This window comes from Rhyacophila brunnea, unplaced genomic scaffold (assembly GCF_057557595.1).
Source record: "Rhyacophila brunnea isolate RB1 unplaced genomic scaffold, BYU_Rbru_1.0 scaffold_12, whole genome shotgun sequence".
Lineage (NCBI taxonomy): Eukaryota > Metazoa > Arthropoda > Insecta > Trichoptera > Rhyacophilidae > Rhyacophila > Rhyacophila brunnea.
In genome coordinates, this window is record NW_028232774.1 from 31,658,170 (window position 1) to 31,679,872 (window position 21,703).

At 31.3% G+C, this 21,703-nt stretch overlaps 1 protein-coding gene across 1 annotated transcript in view; it reads left to right on the forward strand.

Moving 5' to 3' along the window:
• The first annotated feature begins 423 nt into the window (after positions 1–423).
• Positions 424–21,703, forward strand: part of toy (paired box 6 protein twin of eyeless) — a 128,373-nt gene continuing 107,093 nt past the window's right edge. The window contains exons 1-2 of the mRNA XM_085940194.1: positions 424–647; positions 5,097–5,277. Coding sequence (XP_085796320.1) covers positions 436–647; positions 5,097–5,277 — 393 coding nt within the window. The 5' untranslated portion in view covers positions 424–435. The remainder of the gene's footprint in view (positions 648–5,096; positions 5,278–21,703) is intronic.

Here is a 21,703-nt window from a genome sequence, read left to right on the forward strand (position 1 = left end):
TAAGCCACAGGGTACGTACAGAGTAAGCCATTCAATTTGTTATAAAATAATATATAAAATAATAAGTAAATCCAATGCCCACAGTTTTTTTCACTTCCTGAACAATTTCATTTTTGAGGGTTACAATACTTGGCCTGTACAGTGGCGATTACTAGCTTTGTAGACAGCATTGGTGATCATTAGAGAATTTGAGAAAGTAAATTATTTTTTAATTTGTATTTTAAACAATAAATGTATGTATATGTCGTTTATATTTTCTATATTGGATAAAAAAAGACTGCTGTGGCATGTATCTAAATATAATACAAAAAAAAAACACTCCAGATGTGTAAAAAAATACATCCGGTATGTTTTTTCCTGCCACTGACCGCATATCGCGGTTTCTCATTTGCAGTCGGTCCACAATGGTGCCCACTGGTTCCAGAAGACGAGCTGATGCACGGGATGGGCGGCGGAGGGCTCTTCGGATGCTCTGCAGCCGGCCACAGCGGCATCAACCAGCTGGGAGGCGTTTACGTCAACGGCCGACCGCTTCCCGACTCCACCAGGCAAAAGATAGTAGAGCTGGCACATTCCGGTGCTAGGCCCTGTGATATCTCGAGGATACTGCAGGTGTCTAACGGATGCGTCTCCAAGATCTTGGGAAGGTTGGTAAAAAATTTTGATACTATTTATATTTTGTGTTAACCCGTACTTTAAGATATCAAACGGCATATTATCAGTTTTTTTTTGACGCAGATAACGCAATCGATTCATAATAATATTTAAAAGGGGGCTTCGGAATAGACTATCTAGGTCCAAGGCTAAGATTATACGCTTTATAATTTTGCACTTTTTACTATACTGATATGCCTCTTTGTCTGATTACTTCGCATTAAATTAGATCAAATGATATTCACTTGTATTAATATATTATGTAATTATAAATAAATAAATTGAAAATGATATATTTTTAGAATATATTATATCATTTTCGTTCTAGAGCTAGACGGCAAAGTTATGAAACGTATACTCTACAAATAAAAATACATAAAATCATCGTTTACCACAAATATTAAGTTGTTGTAATATTCGATATTTCAAAATATTTCAAGCATGTATCTTTACCCATTCACTGCGTCTAACGAAACTGGTGCGTCGCATATCAAGTGGTCATTAGATATAATTAGCATGTTAGTTAAATGTGCTTATTAAATAATAATTAAAAGGTCCGCAGTGAATGAGTAAGATCTAATATTTATAATTGCTACTAAAAGTGATTTTGTATAATATAGACTGCGTAAATTTAAACTGATCATTTTATTACCATTGTCGGTATCTAAAGAGTAAACTGCGGTAGCCTAAGTACCCAATAACCACCGCCCGCTTGGGAACATTATTTCTCTGTCCCCCAAAGTTCGAAAGCTAAACGTCAATTCCCCATGGGGTTTCCTGACTTGTTCTTCTCGCCTGTTAATACCTCGTCAAAAAACAATCGCAGTTCAATCTCAGATTTCTCACTGTACTGCTCTGATTGTTTGAATGTTTTTTTATTTGTTTTAGGGGGGGTTGTCGTTTTTTTTTTATTATTTAAATGATTTAACCATTGTATAGATTTTTTTGACCGAATTTAATCGACTGGTCACACCTGTCGATTGCTTTTACTACTCTTAATAGCTTTAAGGTAAAATTGATAACAATAAAAAAGGAAGAGGTATATATTCGCACAATAAAATAGACTGTTTTTATAAAGTGCCGACAGCATTAAAAAAATATAAAATTCTCTTAGAAAATGGATGATTTTCACAAACGACCGATAACTGTCAAATTTGTCAATAATATTTTAACATTAAAAAATGATTGGATGTATCGTACAATAAAATTAATGTTGCCCATCTTTCCGCTTAAATTAATTAAAAAAATATTTTAACATGAGTATATTATTTAATATTATTCTACACAGTATAATATAATATATAAATAATCATGAACAAACCCATAAAAAAGAAATGTTCATAATGATATGAACATCATATTGATATTGGTTATAGTATTATTATATAGATAGAGTATAAATGGTATTTTGTATGTCTTCAAAATATATATTATCAATCCATATTCTCTTATATTCGATTTTATTGATATGATGATATTCAAACGATAATTTTCACAGTAATATCATACTTTATTAAATTTGACAGATCTGATATATAGCCGACCATAATGACATTAGCCACGAGTAAGGATTATTAATTTGGCTTTTGTTCTTTTTCTATGTGACTAGTTAAGTAGTCAAAACTAAGTTTACTATCTTTTAATGTGATACGTTACTTTAGTTTGGTATTATTTAGTTATTAGTAGATATATTATGTGAAAACTGTTTTCTGGAAGTTTGAATATATGAGTTGTTATATAGTTGATGTTATTTTAACATACTTTTAACGAAGAATTGTTATTAGCCATTCCCTCAACATATTAAGTCTGAATCAAAGACACATTTGAAAAACAATATGCATTTTTTGACCAGCTGCGGGATAAAAAACGCAACCTATGGCTTCATAGATGGCCTCTTTACAAGCTCGGCTATCGTAGTTATAGTAAGTAGGTACCTAGTAAAAAATGGAAAAAAAAACAAAATTACAAATAATAGTCATATCTCAAATCTATAAGCGATATTTAATTACAAGTAATAAAACATTTATTTGGCAATATGATAAAAACATTTCTACTACGAGCTCGGAAATCTGGAATAAAATCTTGGCCGGGAATCCTATCCTCAGCAGGGAATACCCTAATGACTTCACCCTTGTAAGACCTCCCGGCGAGCCTCCCTTGGCTCCATTATTCCTCTGGCTTTAATTGCCGTAGTATAAGTATTATAGTTTGACTCGCGGTTCGACTATTATAAAAAAGTCTTGAGAAAAAGTCAAATTAGTAATCGCAATTGTTCGTATATGGATGAATATTTATATTTTGATCAACGAAAATATTTTTATGATGGTATAACCAGATTGAAAACGCATATGCTGCTATATTAAAAAAATAATTGAAATAAATCATGAACATTGTTTAATTGTTAATTGAAACTATCGTAAAATTAAACCGATCATTTGGGGTCTATTCTATACTACTTATCGACCGCTAAAGTGATAAATACGACGGCTAACTAGGGTAAGTTTGTATCAAAGTATTAGCACTTATTGTAACAATTACAATTAGTTGGTTGTAATAATTACAACCTTAACAATTATGGTTGCAATAAGTATTATATTTTAATAGCACCTATCTTGCTGCTGTTAAAATAAAGCACTTATTGCAACAATTACAACAACTTATTGTAATTGTTACAATAAGTGCTAATACTTTGAATCAAACCTACCCTAAGTTTGATAATATTTATCACTTTATCAATATATATATCCATTTTTTGTTGTATAAATATGCTTTGAAATAGAAGTTTATTTCACATGTTATTCTAAATATTATACAATACTTCAAAAACAATAAATACCTTACACACGTTCGTATTCCATTCTAATAAAAACCATATCGAATCCTCAGATAACATGTCAATCAGCAACAAAAATTGCCTCCGACCTCATTACAAGTGTGGCGAAATCTTTCCAACTCCCCTCCTTATTCCGTTGACATTTGACGGGTTTATTCCCACAGACCCCTCAGGGTTGAGCAGCTTGACACCGCTATACAGCGAAAATGGGAACTGTATGGTCTTGTGACGATACAAAAGATTCTGAGTATATCGAACTCTATTGTGCTTGGTCCCATGCAAAGAAATTACTTCTAATAGCCGTTTTGCGATTTTATCGCCTTCGGTTTGCTACTAGGGGAAGCAAATAATCTCATTTACTATAGATTATTTCGTTTGATAATACGTAATTGTTATTTTATTTGATAGTTTGATCATTAAATGAACATTAAATATAATCGTAAACTGCTTTATACTAATAATAATTTCATCTCATATTCAGATCAATAGGTAGTAGAAGCCTTAGTTTTATATATACTTATAATACTTACATTTTCTACCAATAATACAATTATTTTATTATCCTTTTTACAAATAATTGTTTTAAGATCTCAAAGTATAATAAATAGACAAATGCATTAGTTTCTACAAAAAAACCTCAATTTTTAACAGATACCATCTTAAATCTAATAGCGGCTATCTTAAAATACAATTGAAGATACAAGTGGATGAAGGTGTTATGTTACATTTTATGACAATGTCTTTTTATTGCGTGGATGAAAGTGTTATGTACCCATCTTTCATATGGATGTATCAAACATATTAAAATGTTCATTGGTATGGCATTACGGCAAGGGATGAAGGGACTATATTACTTTATTTTTTTTAGTTTTAGTTTTATTTTGTTATTTTCTTTTAGTGGATAAAAGTGCCATTGTACACGTTTTTATAAATAAATTACACATTTGAAGATTTTAACAAACTATTTTTGACATGAATAAAATTGTGTGATTCTAAATTACAACTTGAATACATCACTAGTTAAATTATCCTCAACTGAAAAAAAATACATCAAAAAAACTTTGACCTCAATTTACTCAAAACTTTGATTTTGTAACATAACTCCTTCATCCACGTGTGTCTTCACTCAGCACTTATGAGTATTATATTGTTCAATACATAATCGTTTGATACATGTCGTATCGTATTCCTTGACCCAGACATTATAATTATATTTACATACAGAGATTGTACTGATATGTACTAGGAGAAGAAAATTGAAAAGTATAGGCTCTAAATAGTAAGTGGAAAAGATTAAGAGCCTTTTTATGGTGTGTCCACTTTTATTTTAAATTCATTGTTAAGCTCGCTAATAAGTCCAAATAAGTTCTCGACGATCTTATGACGTGGTAGGGGGGACTAAATGACAAATTAAATCAAAACTATACAAAATATTGTAGTGATATTGAATCTCTATAATATAATATATGTGTGATTCTATTTATTTAAATTATACAAGAGCCGGTTTGACTTGACTCATCACATGTAGTTTTATCAATCATTATTACATGTAATTTTCACACTAAACCCACCTATAAATGTTTACTATAAGTTTTCGTGTTATTCACAGGTACTACGAAACGGGTTCAATAAAACCTCGAGCGATAGGAGGCTCCAAGCCACGGGTCGCAACCACCCCTGTAGTGAATAAAATCGCCGACTACAAGCGGGAGTGCCCTAGTATCTTTGCCTGGGAGATCAGAGATCGTCTCCTCAGCGAGGCGGTCTGCAACAACGACAACATCCCAAGTGTAAGTGATTCTTGTTTTTAAATTATTATTCGCATTGTATTATATTTTTGTGATAATTATGTATGTCAGACTGATATCCGTGATAAAGGTAGTCGAATTTTTAAACTTTATACAATTTTGTATTGTCTTATTACACAAAATACTACGGTAAAATATGATAGTAAAGTTGACAATAAAATATATTGTATGGAGAGGCGCATGTTAGACATAACATCGAAGGATCACAAAATAAAGAATGAATAGATAAAGATGCAGATAACAGTGCACGACCTGTTGCTTATGAAATTACAATGAGCTAGATTTCTAGAATATCGCACACTAAGTAGATAGACTAATAATAATAAAGTTAATTTGTAATTTATCCAATTATGAACATAGCTTAAAATACTTAATAAAATATAATAGAACTTAATATATTATTTTACCCAAAAACCACTCAAAACTAGGTATGTCATTATTTTTATGCGCATACGTATATGAAGCCTTTTTGTTTATAACATATTCAATCATTATTATCAATATCGTATAATAAAAAGAGATATTTAATATAGGATAAAGATAACTGGGAAAATTTTGGTAAGAAAAACTTACATAAACTCAAAAGTAAATTTCGTTACCCATACTAATTGATAAAGCTCATGATATGAGTGTTTTAATTTTAATATGCGGTGAATACCAAGTAAGTAACTTATTTTATAAAAATATAATGTCTATTACTTGATATAGCCACACAGTACGCTATAAAATTGGTCAAATATAATACAGAAATACTTATAATAGTGCAGAGGTTATTGTTGAAATGACATCAATACAAAAATAAAGTACTCACCTTGAGTGGATTTCAATCTTATAGTACCCTGCCAATTTCTGATCCCCGCATTGTCAAATGGCAGTACTGAAATGACATTGTGAAGTGGATATAGCCAATATTTATTATTGCTAGCGCAAAAAATATTTTTATAAGCTTGTACATATGTTATTAGCAAGGTTGTCTTGATGTATATTCTATAATATTTGTCTATATACCACCGATTCTCAAACTTGATAAAATTATTTTATACTATTGATCACGACTATAAAAAACTGGAATATATACAAATATGTAGTTTTAACTGATTAACTATGTTATTATAAATTATTTTGGCAATATTTACAATAACAAAAGAGTATTAAATTTTGTGTATTGTTAATTCTTGGAAGGTCATCAAAATAAAATAATAACATATTTTTGTAGGTAAGTAGTTACTTAACTCTTTTACAACTAAAATTAGGATCGATTAATATGGTTACAATATCATCATTATGTCAGTCTCAGCTGGATGAAAGCCTCTCTATCCTGTCGTCATTCATTTTGGTCCTTAACCGTTTGTTGCCAGTGTTGCCACGTACTTTTGCTAAACTTGATTATCTCATCGATCCAGCAACTTCTTCGTCACTCTTCGAATCTCCTTGTATACCTCCCACTGGATGATGAGATTTCTCAAGCAATTATCTGTTAATAACTTAAATTAATAATTTAATCGTCTCCACTAATATCGTGATTTACGATTATTGCAGTCACTAATGATACTTTTTAAGACATTTCCACCACATCTTAGGGGGGTCGCCTCCTGTGGATCTATTCTTTACACAAGGCGGCTATCGACGGCTAAAGTGATAAATATTATCACTTTATCATATTTATGTATTTAAGTATTATAATTGTTACAATAAGTTAGCCGTCTAAACTGTCAAAACTATCTGCCTCGCTCTAAAAGTTAACACAGACAAGAGAGGAGCTGAACAGCACTTTTTTATAGTTTAGACTGTTTAGACGGTTAACTTATTGTAACAATTAACCATTTCAATACATAAATATGATAAACTTCCGTCGATAGCCGCCTTGTATATGGAATAGCTCCGCTGGTCATCTTATAAAGGCCAATGAAAATAGCATTAGTGTAATATCATCACATTTCACAGATACAGATGTATTTCATTATTCATTAAACACTTTTATTGTTCGTGGCTGCGAGTGTTGGATTTTTTAATACATCGATTCAAAACATGTACTGTCAAACTATTAAAAACAGAACAGTATAAGTACTTATTGATATTATGTATGTTATTATTTTATTTCTATATTGAACAATAAATAAAAATATTCAAAAAAATACTTTCTATATCTCTGAAAATAATGACTAAAATATTGAAAATATTTTAAAGTGTTATCATCGAAAATCTGAATTTAAATATTTCGACTATCGAAAAAGTCTTAAATGATTGGATACCGACAAAAGAGTGTCAATAGTGATATCATATCGTAAAAAAAGTATCAAAGTATAGGTCAAAAAGTATGGATTATTTTTTTGACACAAGTACCAATAAAAAAATTAAAACCACAAAAAATCATACCACTTACATCGTTGAAGATCAACCTAAAAATATACTGCATACATTGATATACTACTGGATGAATCATATGCTTCTTAAAAATGACGCCCGATTTTCAGCGACTCGGCCAGTGTTAAAACTTACTGTTTTAATATCAGCGGACTTAACTCGATATAAGCTCACTTAATATTTGTCTCAAAAACGACCTGGCAATAATTATGAGTAAGCCCGATCTAGCTTGCATCTTACTCTAACTAATAGTCAGCGCATGACGACTTGCTCTCTCCGCTCAGACATGAATTTTTGGTAGCTTGCAAGCTTTGTGTTGCAGATACCCTTAGGGTCACTATTCCAAGAACGCAAATTTAGTTTTACAGCCAAGGAAATACGGACGAAATTCGGGAATCCACGTAAACATGCTTAACGCATTATAGCTACAAGGAAATATTATAAGACGATATTCGTAATATCTTCTTTTTTCTTTTGTGGTACATTTTTAAAATGACACTTGTATGGGAACTCCTCATCTAGTAGTATATCAATGACTGCATAATACTTTACCAGTTGACTAATTCCAATATCAGAATAATTATATTCCTGAGGCAAAGTAATTTGAACAGTTTGAGAGCAATAATAATGATAATATTATATACCAAAGCTCATCACTTGAGTTTGGAGCACCCGCCATCCACGACAATAGAGCGTCACGGTGGAACAGAAATCCCGATTATTGCTTTTGACAATATTGCAAAAATATTTACCCAAGTCTTTGTCGCTACGTAAACAAGACACTCGAACGTAATAACTCTAAACAAATTGCTGGCCCGCGATTCACAATACAACTCATTTTATACCTACCTACTACTGCTGAACGACTATGCGAGCTTTACAATATTGTCAAGAAATGACAATGATGACCAACCTTTCAATATTAATTTTAAAATAATTAAAAGATAAAAATAACTTTTTATATACTTACAACGCTTTTAAATTTTCTGTTGAATCATATAAACTTGATTTGACTAGCTTAAACGATCAAAAAAAATTGTATTTGATAGAAATAATACCGAAATGTCATTTTGACACTCATATTGATTTCCATAGTAACGCACGTATATATTAATAATTTCCTAGCAACCAATAATAGTGGATTGGATTATGGATTTCTTCCGAAATAACTTTTCATACAAAACAGAATTAACTGAAAATGAATTGAATTGTACTTAAAGATGGCTAAAAGTATTAAAAAAATAATTGGTATTCTGTTCTGATATATTCTAAAAGTTTCAAATGTCTAGCTAGTCGGTAAGTTAGTTAAAAATCGATTGCAAGATTTGTACCGGACAAATAAGTATACGACCTAATAAAAACGTTGTAATAACATATCTATTCATTACGTACACCATTATGGACAATGGGTAGTATTATTCAGTTAATTATGTTCTTCATTATAACTTTAAAACTAAAATATTTGTCAGTTTCCAAAGCTATTAGAGGTATTGAGAGAATTGTAGCGATTTTCACTTGATCGAACCACTGATATAAGTGGAGGTAGGGAGGTCATGCATTGCATAGGGGAGGCATACTATAAAGGGTGGCGAATGAAGGAATGAATAGAAACATTATAGCTTTAAAAGCTCCTTGAAGTAAATTATACCTTTAATTTATTGTAAAATGGTAGGTACCCATCGACATCTTAGTTAAAAAAAAATAATCGAAGCTAAAAAATCCTGACAATATAACTATTATTGTATTATAATTCCTATTGTAATACATACTGTAATGGCGTTTATCGCACGGACAAAAAATCTGTTTGACAGAATGATACGTTTGCTCGAGGTGATCAAGATCGATAATTGCTTGTACATATTACCGATGGTGACGATAAACATGTTGAAAATTCATCTTTACTGACTTCATGCTATATATTATTAAGGGATCAAATCTATCCTTGCAATAATTTTATTAATAAACATGCCATTTATTTTAAGATTGCCAATAGTTTCATATCACTGGTTTATATTACAAGAATCGAGCTCGACTCGATAAGTATGGATGGCCAAATAATAGAATTTTTCTATTTATAATAGAAGCATAAAAGCAATAAGCGAGTCTGATGCTATCGGCAGGGATATTCATTTCAGAGACGTAACTCAGATCCGGCCAAATTAAAAAAAAAACTGATTAAATAAGTAGGCTCCTAATTTATATAAACATAGCTGCATATATCCAAATATAATATGTGATATATATTCAGGCTTCATCAAATTTAATATTGAGAGGCGACTTCATCCAATATAGGTACAAGATACTAATAACTTTGAACAAAATTGTATTAATTTCTTGTAATTTTATATATTAAGCAGATATTGTAGTTAAGTAAAATCGTTATAAGTATTCTACCACATACACTATATTATCATCATTGTTACGTACTGTAGGGTAGATTTACTGCGAGATGAAGGCCTTCACTCGCTCCTTTCATTTTTATCTAGTCATTTTCTGCTATGTACTTCTGCAGAAATGTGTGGGTTTGTTATCCAAAGGGGATTATGACAACAATGTGTTCGATAAGTGCCATTTGGATAACGATTTTTGCAAAACGGTTATCCACTCGCCGACCAAAAAGGACCGGTTTATTGCCCATTCACCAGCTTGGTGACCTCTATCACATCGAGTAGATATTTACATAATTATTATATTTTTTGAGATTTCTTCTTGGTGTGGTAGTAAAATAGTAGGAAGTTACAATATTATTCTTGAGTGTGGGAAAATATGGAATAAACCTAAAGACGTGTTAAAGAATATGTCATTTTCAATAGTTACGTTAGTATCATAGTACCTACGCATTAAATTAAACTTTGGTAAAAATTGGTAATATTTGAGGACATTTGAGAGGCTCTAGAATTTTTTGAGTTTTACGCTGTGACCATCATTAAATCATAAACGAAATCTGGCTTCAAAATCTTGGTCTATAGTGACTAGACTGCGGCAAGTTTAACGTAAAGCGTGGCCGTTTCGAGAACTACAATACTGACAAACCTTTCATAATATATCGCAGCGCCACGACGGCGGCCATGACACTCTTCATCTAATAATTTTCGTACTCTAGTTTTACATATAAGTCGTATTTGACTATTCTGTATCAGTTTGTATAAATATATAGGAATTAAGATCACAAGACTTAAGAATTTGTTATCAGAAAGATACTATTAGAAAAATATGTTTTTGAAAAATAGTCATGTTTAAGTTTTTAAGATAGTATGATAAATTAATAATGGTTAAATTGGATATTTACATTCGATAATATCATTGAAGGTTTGTTAATACGCGACCTTTGTAGTCCAGTGCGTAAGGCGCTGGCCTTATATTTTTATGATCACAATAATATATGTGTGATTTTCTGAAAGCCTGTGTGTCTATGATTGTTTTAATTATATTACTGATTAAACTTCTATCATTGAGCCCATGGTATGTTATAATGTTATAAAACATATAGATACATAATATAGGTAAGTATACATATATATTTTTTATTCTAAAAAAAACTTAGCACTAGTAGGTACTGACAACTGAATCTAGATACGAATTCAAATGCTGAGAATAACCGTTATTAAAAATAAATAAATATAACTGATATTAGGATTAATAAAGCAATGGAACTTAGTAACCCCTGTCATTGAATGTGAGCAAAAGCAAGTAAATTGGCAAAATTGAATGCGGGAGTTTTTGTTGGGATGCTATTGCAAAAGAGGATCGGACGGCAAGTATCGATTTCCTGTTAATACAAAAATAAATCACTTCTTCGATATTGAAAGGAAATTGTCTTCGTTTTATCATAAAAACATAATATCTTCACAAGACCGCGTACATGGGGCGGGATATTATAGGCAACAATTTAATAATATTAGGCGCATGACAAAAGAAACGTTTTCTTTCTGCATATACCTACCTGTAGTGTAGATCCCACACGTGATTTAAGTAAAATGTAATATAAATATATATTAAAAATGAAGTGTATATTTCTATAATATGCATCTGTGTCTTATGGCCCGAATACATTACCATCTTGTCACGTGCTTTTGCGTTGAGATAGAGATAATGAATCACGTGATGGTAAGTGTTAACCAATGTGTACTACCGACGTACACGTATGCGTGTGAAATATGAAATTTTAATGTAAGAGAAATCCAAGTGTAGCGCAATGTGACATGGAAAGATACGTGTTGGGCATATCGCGGAAAGATCACAAATGAAAGGTCGCTAAGCAGATGAAATGGCAATGTGCCGGACATGTGGTTCAGCGAGTGGACAACTACCGTCATGTAATGGTATCCAAGGGGCACTAAGCGTCCACATGAACGCCCTAAAATCCGCTGGATGGATGAACTCGTAAAATATCGGTGGGTGTACGTGGCAGCGAAGAACTAAAGACCACGAAGAGTGAAGGGAGCTTGGGGAGGCCTTCATCCAGCAGTGAATCGACCTCGGCTGTTGGTAATGATGATAATATATTTCTACACCCCAATTATAGATTGTTATATGTGCGTTTTTTAGTTTTTAGTTAAACGATTAGAATGAATACAGGCGATACTGTCATAAATGGCACCCTAGAATTTCGGGATGCAAATACCAATGTCCACATAATATTAATTTCGTGGTAACTAATGATATACATATTTACACAATTTAGGTACACAATATATTTGATGGAATCGATTTGTGTGACGATTTAAAAGGGATCTCGAATCATGTCAAATTAGTCATAACATTACTATATTATTTTAAAACAATAATTACTTAAAAAGTTGTGTATTTTATACAAATTGATTATAAAATATTACTCAAAGCATAACAAAATCCTTGCTACTAACATCAAAATGGCCAACAAAACCGCTCACACTGATATCTGTGTAATTACATACACAAATAATACACACCAATATCATTATATTGTATGTATATAATAATTATTTTAGTTAAAGGATGTGATTAATGGTTTTTATTTATTTTTTCTCGTGGGGGTTGCTTCAAATCAGTCAGATCGCCCGGCCTTTGCGTTCCTAAACTCACCAATACATTATCTACCTAACTATTAATAACCTCATATCGCGATGTATGTCTCTATTATGTATAAAGACTATTAAAAATGTACAGAGCAAACAATAAAAAATGTATTAGGTATGAGCTTCTCCGACATATTCCTCGTGGGAGCGTTGAATGAACCCCCGTGTTGACGTTGCGGACGAAAATTTGTTGACAATGTCGATACACGTGGTTGTGTTTGTTTACTTTTGCGTTCGAGGACTTTATTTGTTTGGACTCTGAGCAATTATATCGTTTGCTATATATTACTATAATCTAGTGTGTCTGCCGCACTTATGACCGATAGACCTGTATTAATTAATATTTTGTTGAACATAATTCCTAACTACTCACTTAACCTCACCTAACTTAACTACTCACAAATTTATTTCTTATATACTTTGTAAGACATCAATCGTTTTTATTATATACATACAACGACGTCCCTAGATGAAGGGCGTTCAAAACCAAAGGCGGCATGAGGCTAGGTTCATGGCCCAGGGCCCGGGCTTAAAGGGGGCCGGCATGGCGGATCTAACAGCCAAGTGAGATAAACACACATTACAAAAATTGCATTTATAGTAAAAAATGTTACCTGCGGCGCTATTTCACTTCAAACATGCCAACATTTCTATACATTGTGATATTTAACCACTCCATAATAATGTGAGTGTATTAAAAATACGAAAAATTGCATTAAAATACCCCAAACTTTAACTTTAACACTATTTGGTGGTAGCGAAGGGTAGAGGTAGGCTGTTAAGATCCGTCATAAAAAGTGCTTACTAAGCTTTGTTATTCATACCTACGTATTTGTTTTTATTGAACTAAGACTACAATTTACAAAGGTGTCGGTTAGTTTTTAAAAATCAATTAAGTCCTGCCTAAACCAAACCATATAGTTTTGGCATACCTACTTTGGGCGATACGACTAAATTGTGTACACTTTTTCATTCATAGATACTTATTTGTTTTCGTTGGATTAATTATACTTAATTACACATATTGTTGGTTATTTTTTTTAATTCATTAAGCCCTGCTTCAACCAAACTATAATAAATAAAAATATTATTCTATCTATGAAATATCCAGAGTTATGTATGATTTAATTCCACAATTTTAGATATTTTATAGACAGACGAGTATTTCTTGACTATTATCTATTATGGCTTGGCTCTCGCAGGGTTAAATTGAATTTCAAAAACTAACCAACACGATCTATAAATTGTAGTCTTATTTCAATGAAAACAAATACGTATGACAGATAAAGTTTAGTGTGGACTATTTATGGCGGATCTAGCCTACCTCCACCCTTCGCCACTGCAGTATTTGGATTACACAACTGTAGATCGTCACTGCCTTTAATTTTAGCGATATGTAGGGGGGCCCGCTGAAGATTCTAGCCTGGGGGGCTGCTTCAAGATGTGGGGGCCATGGCTAGGCTTCATAAAAGCGGCAAAGAATACCAGTCAATATTTTGGTTTTTACATTATGTGGTTTGAGTCACATGTCGTTATTCACATAAAAGAATAAACATAGGTAGCAGTTTCTTAATTATACAATTTTCTACAAATAATTATGTGTCTTTTTATGTGTTTTTAAGAGATCTGTTTGGATATGCATACAAGTACATTAAATGTTTTTTTGTTTACGTAAGTATATAAATAGGCATTGAATGTCAAAATATCACAAACAATAATTATTAACATTAAAATGTTGATTGGTTGACGTTTACTTTCCACTGAATACCTATTCGAAATATTCACAATTAGTATTTTATGAAAATACATCTAATTATTTACGTCATTATATTGTAATCCAATGTAATAAAACGAGTAAATTGTTTGTCTAAGGTAAAACAAACAAAAGATCTTTATGAAATTTTTTAACTGCCATGATTGTTCGGTATCCATTTTTAATTCCCTTGCAAAAATTCACCCACGAAGACTTTTCAGCTAAACAGGCGTATCAGACATAAAACAAAGACTGCATTTATCTCCCTTACACAGGATGATTTGAACTGGTCAGAAAGAGACAATAATTGAGTACTATCCATGTGAGTGTATCGCTTCAGTGGGCCGTCTTATATTTGGATCCGTCAATAAATAACCGGTTTTTGTTTGTCTCATTCTTTTCACAAATATAAACTTGATAAAGAAAGAGATGAGAATAATAGAATAAGATACGCGTATGTTGGTATGTGTTCTCTTCAGAATGCTTTTGGTAAGAAGTCGGCAGTATAAATTTTGGCGCTTTCTTTCGTTACAATTGTACCATGAAGATGTTCAAGATTTTTACAAACCTTGTTGTCCGGTGACACTGGAAACATTATTTTAATCATTGTTCTCTGGCATTTTCTTTTCTATTCCTTATTGAAGATTAATTTTCATTGATGTTTCTTTATTTTTTCATGACTTATTGACATGAAACAAAGAAAAGCAATACATATTAGAGAAAATAGGTCTTACGTACCGTCGTAACTTGTAAGTATTTATAGGTGAATGAAATCGATTGGACGATTAAATTATTAAATTAACGTAATCTTAAAATTCACTGAAGCAAACTCCAGTTTCCATTTGTGTACTGAACAAAATACTACCAAGCTGCGTAATCCTTTGTACACACATTAGTGCAGTGTTCCCAGATACCATCACGGCAAGGGATTCTAATCCCGGGATCCCGAACTATTTTCGATAGTATCTATGAATTCCGGGATTGGTAAACATAATCCCGAAACTTTCGGGATTGATTTTTTTATCAATTTTTATGGAAAATCAAATAAAAACGAAAATATAACAGAAAAAATACTTTTATTAACATATAACTACATTAGAAATAAACTGAGTTTGAATGAAGTTTGATTTATTAGCCATGTGTTGTTACATGAATTAATAAAAATGAGAAAGAAATTCGTTTTACGACAGTTTCATATTTGGCTGACTAATTAGATTTATGAAGCGGAACCATTAAATCTATGTATTTCTAAGATTGAACGTACACAATACTAACAATAAATGTCTTAAAAAGTATAAATTATACTATATTTATTTTTGACCGATTTTATCAACGGTATTTGTATATATAAAAATTTTATATTAACAATTGAAAAAATGCCAATCCCGGGATCGTCAAATTGTAATCCCGAAATCCCGGGATCAAGATTTTGGCTCGGGATTAGATTCCCTACCCACGGTTTACAGTATTAATAATATCATTATTTTATATTTCTTTTATTTTGTTAACTGTCAATTTATGGTGGAACTGCATTGTATTCTTTTATTTAATAAAACGCATTTTTTGTAGTAGATACTTATTCCACTTTTAATCGATAAATTAGAACCGGTTTCATCCGCCTCAGAGAGACATTTTCAACATTTCAATTTTATTAAATAAAAGAATAATTATTTTATATACTTACACGTTTTCTGTTGTCATATTTTGATATGCGTTTTTTGTGATATGCATTTCTAGTATTAAAAAAAGGAAGATTCTGACCAGTGACAACCCTAGGCAAAGTGCCACCCTTAACCAAACTTGGAATACCACCCCATTTTTTTTTTTGTTTTAAATTGTCTATAAATTCTTTAGGTGGCTATTTATTTATTTTATTATTTATTCTTGGCTATATTATACAAACATGTATACTCACCATAAATATTTAAATTGACATGCACAACATTACTACTTTAAGTAAGTACTTTTCTCAAACAATGATGGTTTTAGGTACGTGGAGGTCTCAGGCGATGACAGGTTTGAAGGCACTCTTGTCATAATTGTAAATTTTTCTATTATAATTTAAATTAAAATGTCGATAGTTTCTAAAAAAGCGATCGCATCGTCTACTTCATGAAAAACCACTAGATACTGCTGACAAAAGTTGTCATATTTATATCCGTTTCTTCTTTCGCCACCCCTTATTATGTGCCGCCCTACGCAACGCATGACTTGCCTACCCTCATGGAACGTCTCTGTGTCTGACAAAATAAACAAAATCTTATACCTATAGACATTTCTACCATTAGGTCACAGAAAGTTGTACAATTTTATAATGACTATCGTATCTATTCTATACACAAGACTTCTTTCGGCCGCTAATAATAGGGTAGGAAATTATCCAAGTATTAGCACTTATTGTAACAATTACAATAAGTTAATTGTTACAATAAGTGCTATGTTTTAACAGCACCTCTCTTGGCTGTGATAAATTTTAGAGTGAGACAGACAGTTTTGACAGTTCAGACGGCTAACTTATTGTAATTGTTACAATAAGTGTTAACATATTATAGATCCTACCTTATTTAGCTGCCGTAAAGGCCGAAAGCAGTCTTGTGTATAGAATAGATGCGTATGACCGGTTTCGTCATTTTAAATTGGCATTGTTAATTATTTATGAGTTTATTTTTAATTTTTATTTTAATATATTTTGGAAATAAGTGGCATTCGATATAAAAGTTAAAAACGCTCGTATAAAGCTTTACTTAAATAAGTCTCTATCTACTTTTATAAATCTTAAATAAGTTTTATAAAAAAAAAGTTTAAAATTTGCATCCAAAAATTACACAGCGTTCCTTCCTTGAAGTGAAGTATCTATTATTTTATTGTACATAATGAATATCTGCATAATATATGTAACATATACTGCATATATGCAGGCTCCCGATTGAAGTTTACGCAACGCATTGATCATCATCATCATTATTATTTGATGTTGCGGCATCATTACTACATTAAAGTTCCACCCGCCTCTTGACTGTAAAAAAAATGCCGCTACTCACCCATTCAATCGCGGAGAAAGGAACCCTCCACTTTTACTTTGACATTTCCCCATAGAAAAAAATGCACCCAATGAATGGCAGAGTCTATTTGCCGCCCTTCGTAGGCTTCTCGTTGAAGGATGAGCGGAGGATATGGATAGGAAAATGTCCAACGCAGACGTTTGTAACAGAATAATGTAGATCAGCTAAAAGAAAGAAAAAAACACGGTATGAAAATATATAAAATTATCTCATTAAATCATGGTACATCATTTTAGATATTATCTTATATAATATATTATTATATAAGAATAATTTTTATCTACTATAACTTGGTTTAGGCAGAGTTAAATTTAATATTTAAAAAATAGCCCAACACTATCTGCATTTTGTATTCTTACTTCAATAAGAAAAAAACAAATAAGTATGACTTACAAAGTGTGAATTATTTTTATCGAATCTCTACACTCTACAGCCTATCTCAACTATTATGGTTTCGCTTAGGTAGGGCTTAATTTAATTTTTAAAACTAACCAAACAGCACTCGAATTGGAAGATTATAAAAACTAGAGCGCTTGATCATATTCCATTTTTTTAAACATATTTATGTAATACCTATTTGTATATATTATACCTATATAAATATACCTGCCCAGGTGGTCAAATGGAGTAACTGTCTTTAAATTTATTGCGTGCAAGATTTGCGCATAATATTAATGGTGCCACAGATAAAAATCGAGGTTTACGTCATGTCATAAATATTTCTTTTTACTATGATTCCGACAAGCTTTGTATAAGTATACTTATAGGTAAAGTAAAATAATTTCATTATTTTTTGATTATTCACGAACCAGAATGCAAAATTTACTTTTCCTACGAGACGGAACTGCGCGCTGGTGTGTTCCGGTCCATTTCGAGCACTGTAACCAACACCATCTGCAATTTGTATTCTTAGTTCAATAAAACAAAAAAAAAACAAATACGTATGACAGAAAAAGTGTGCACTATATTTTGTATTCTTATACAATGAAAATGAAATAATTATAAATGGCAAAGTTTATTGTGCACTATTTTGTGTTCAATCTGTTTCACAGTCTACCTCACCCTTCGCATATGGATTAGATATAACTACGTGTTAATTGAAATCATTTTTCTATTTATTTAATTGAGCTTTGATATTGTCACAACGTCACAATAACCACATCCTCTGGAAATGTCCGAGAATGTGCTACGATAGGGAAGAGATACCCAAGTCGGTCCAACCAGCTGTTCGACCTATCGGGCCGTCCGACTTGGTTGCCACAAAGATCAATTATATATGATGATAAAAAATTATTACGGACGTGAAGATGTCTTCCCATAGTTTTGTTTGTCCGTATTGTTTAAGCGTTGTTTTTTGCCTTTCAATCCACTGGTACTTTTTATTAAATTACATAATTTATTAAGCTCATTCACAGGTGACCACAGTCTTGAGTACCTGCTCCTGAGACATTTTCATTCATAAACAACTGCTGTAATTTCATATTATTAAAACGTAGGGCCTCGTGATACGCTCGATTAAGACCGAGTACGGTATGGGGCCGGTTAGTTTGGAAGGTCCATGTTTGTGTTGTCACAATATTCATTCGTGGAAAAATAATAAAATAAAATAAAGTAAAATACCAACTTTAAAAATAATTCAGTAGTATTAGGGATACGTGAAATGTTAGTTTGAAGTCCCTGTTGATGTAGTAGCGGACCAGCTCGATCCATTGTACAAGACTTGTCGTTGACAGGGTGTACTTGAACCCTAAATTTATCGTCTTCATTATTAGCCGGAGGTATGTTGGTTCAATTGCAGGCTTTTGCTGACTTGCCCCTCAATATACAACAAAGTAGTGGCGTTACTAACAAAAAATACTTTTACGAGAATAAACAACTTTCTTAATCATTAAAAAAATACCAACACAGCTACAATTAATATTGATTTGGCTTTTAAGTTTTTAGAATAGAAGTTTTTTCAAAATTACTATTTTTACAACTTACTGTTTCTTTGGTGGATATTATTTTCTCTCTTTGTACTAATTATGTATAATAAAATTGTATTGTAGTTTAAATGCCTTGGAGTGCGTTTCAGTAATATTATTTTATTGTTGTTTTAATTTAATAAAACGCAATTTTTTTTGTACTTATTCCACTTTTAATCAATAAATTAGGACGGGTTTCGTCCGCCTTAGAGGGACATTTTCAACTGAATACATTTTTTTTAAACAATATTTATCAAACAAAATCCAAAGTGACAGAAATAATATAACAATAGATACATAAATTAATTATAATTTATCTATCCTAATTTATTGATTAAAAGTGGAATAAGTACTACAAAAAAAATGCGTTTTATTAAATTAAAACAACAATACAATGCAGTTCCACCATGAATTGACAGTTAACAAAATTAAAGAAATTCAGTAATATTAGGTGAATTAATAATTATTACATGTAAAAAAGTGAGCCAAATTTGGATTAAGGGGTCCAAAGTTACCCGATGATTTTTTAGACAGTGACGTCCGTAAGCAAAGTGCCGCCTTTCAAAAAACTAAGAATGCCGTCTTTTTTCATTTTGAGTTACAAATTGTCTGCAAATTCGCTATTTGCTTACTTAACTCGTAAATGATTTTTAAATTTACATACACACTATGTACTGAAAACAAAAGGTTTTCAAACAAAACCTACTCTAAACAGTAGTGGTTTTTGGTACGTGGAGATCTGCGGCATTGGCAGGTTTGGAGGCACCCTTGTAAAAATGTAGTCTTTGCGATAAACCCATTTTACAATATGTAATTATACAATACAACAAAAATTATGCTGTCATTATTTTTATGCTACGATTATTTTTTAAACTAAGATGTCGATCCTGCTTCATTTAAAATCACCACTGCTCTCAAAAGTTGTAATATTTGTATTCGTTCCTTCATTCGCCTCTCTTAATAATGTGCCCCACCTATGCAATGCACGATCAGCCTACCATCGCCGGAAGTCACTGCATCTAGCGATTATATTATAGTGTTATTAAAAAACAACTCAACAGGTTTATCTTTAATAAATTTGTTAAAATACTGATAAAATTCCAACAAAAGTACTGCGCCTTTCAAATGAAGATATAAGCTCATTACAATTTAAAAATACAGAATATATTTGAATTCATTGTTGTAAATGTACATAGGTACATATAAGCTAAACTTTTTTACAACTAGTTAAACCTAAATCTAATTTTAAATATTACAATCGATTTATGTGTCATTGGGTCTACATAATATTTATATGCGTATTATTTCACTTTGATTTAGAAAATATGATGTAAAGATACAACAATACCAGTCAATGTTAGATAAATCAGTCACCTACCACCTATATAATATGTTCCTTATAAAAATATGACGGCCTAATAGTTATTAATAATATATATTTATGTTAAAGAAAAATAGTGCTAAGTTAACTACTCATTTGAATGTAAATATGTCCAAAAACTATTAATTTTATCTTTTGAAATTCATACTAAATTATTTACTTAATTAAGTACCAATGGGTAGGTAGGTAGTAGGTACCTATGTACATTTATATAATATGGTTAGTTACACTGCATTGTAATAAACCTGTATACATGTCCCACGAATAGACGGACAATAGCATTGTTTGAAGGGTAAAGACGCACGCATTTGGACATTAAAGAAAATTAGACGTTTAATAATGGGTAGATACCCGTCTTTTAGGGGCGCTATCGATGTAGCAAACGTACATACATTTAGTAATATGTGTAAAATAATATATATAATATGCTCGTGTATATTATGTTTAATATTAATATCATGTTTAATATTAATATCATGTTTAAATGTCATATTCAATTAGATATGATCTGACCAAAATATGTGAGATAGGTATATGTAATATATAATAATGATCTTTCTAATATGGCAGCAATTCTTAAATATACATAATTTATTAAAACAATATATTTTCAATAAAATTACTTATTAGTACCTAAGTACACGAAAAAAAGCTGACATATTGAAACTACCTTCTTATTTATGGACAGTAATAAATCTGCATTTACAAATAATAAAGGCGATTTTTTTACTTACAAGAGGTACACTAACTAACCACAGAGATTGTTATTCTATAAGCTAAAAGCCAATAATAATCAATTAATATTGATAGTTTATCTGAAATTACTT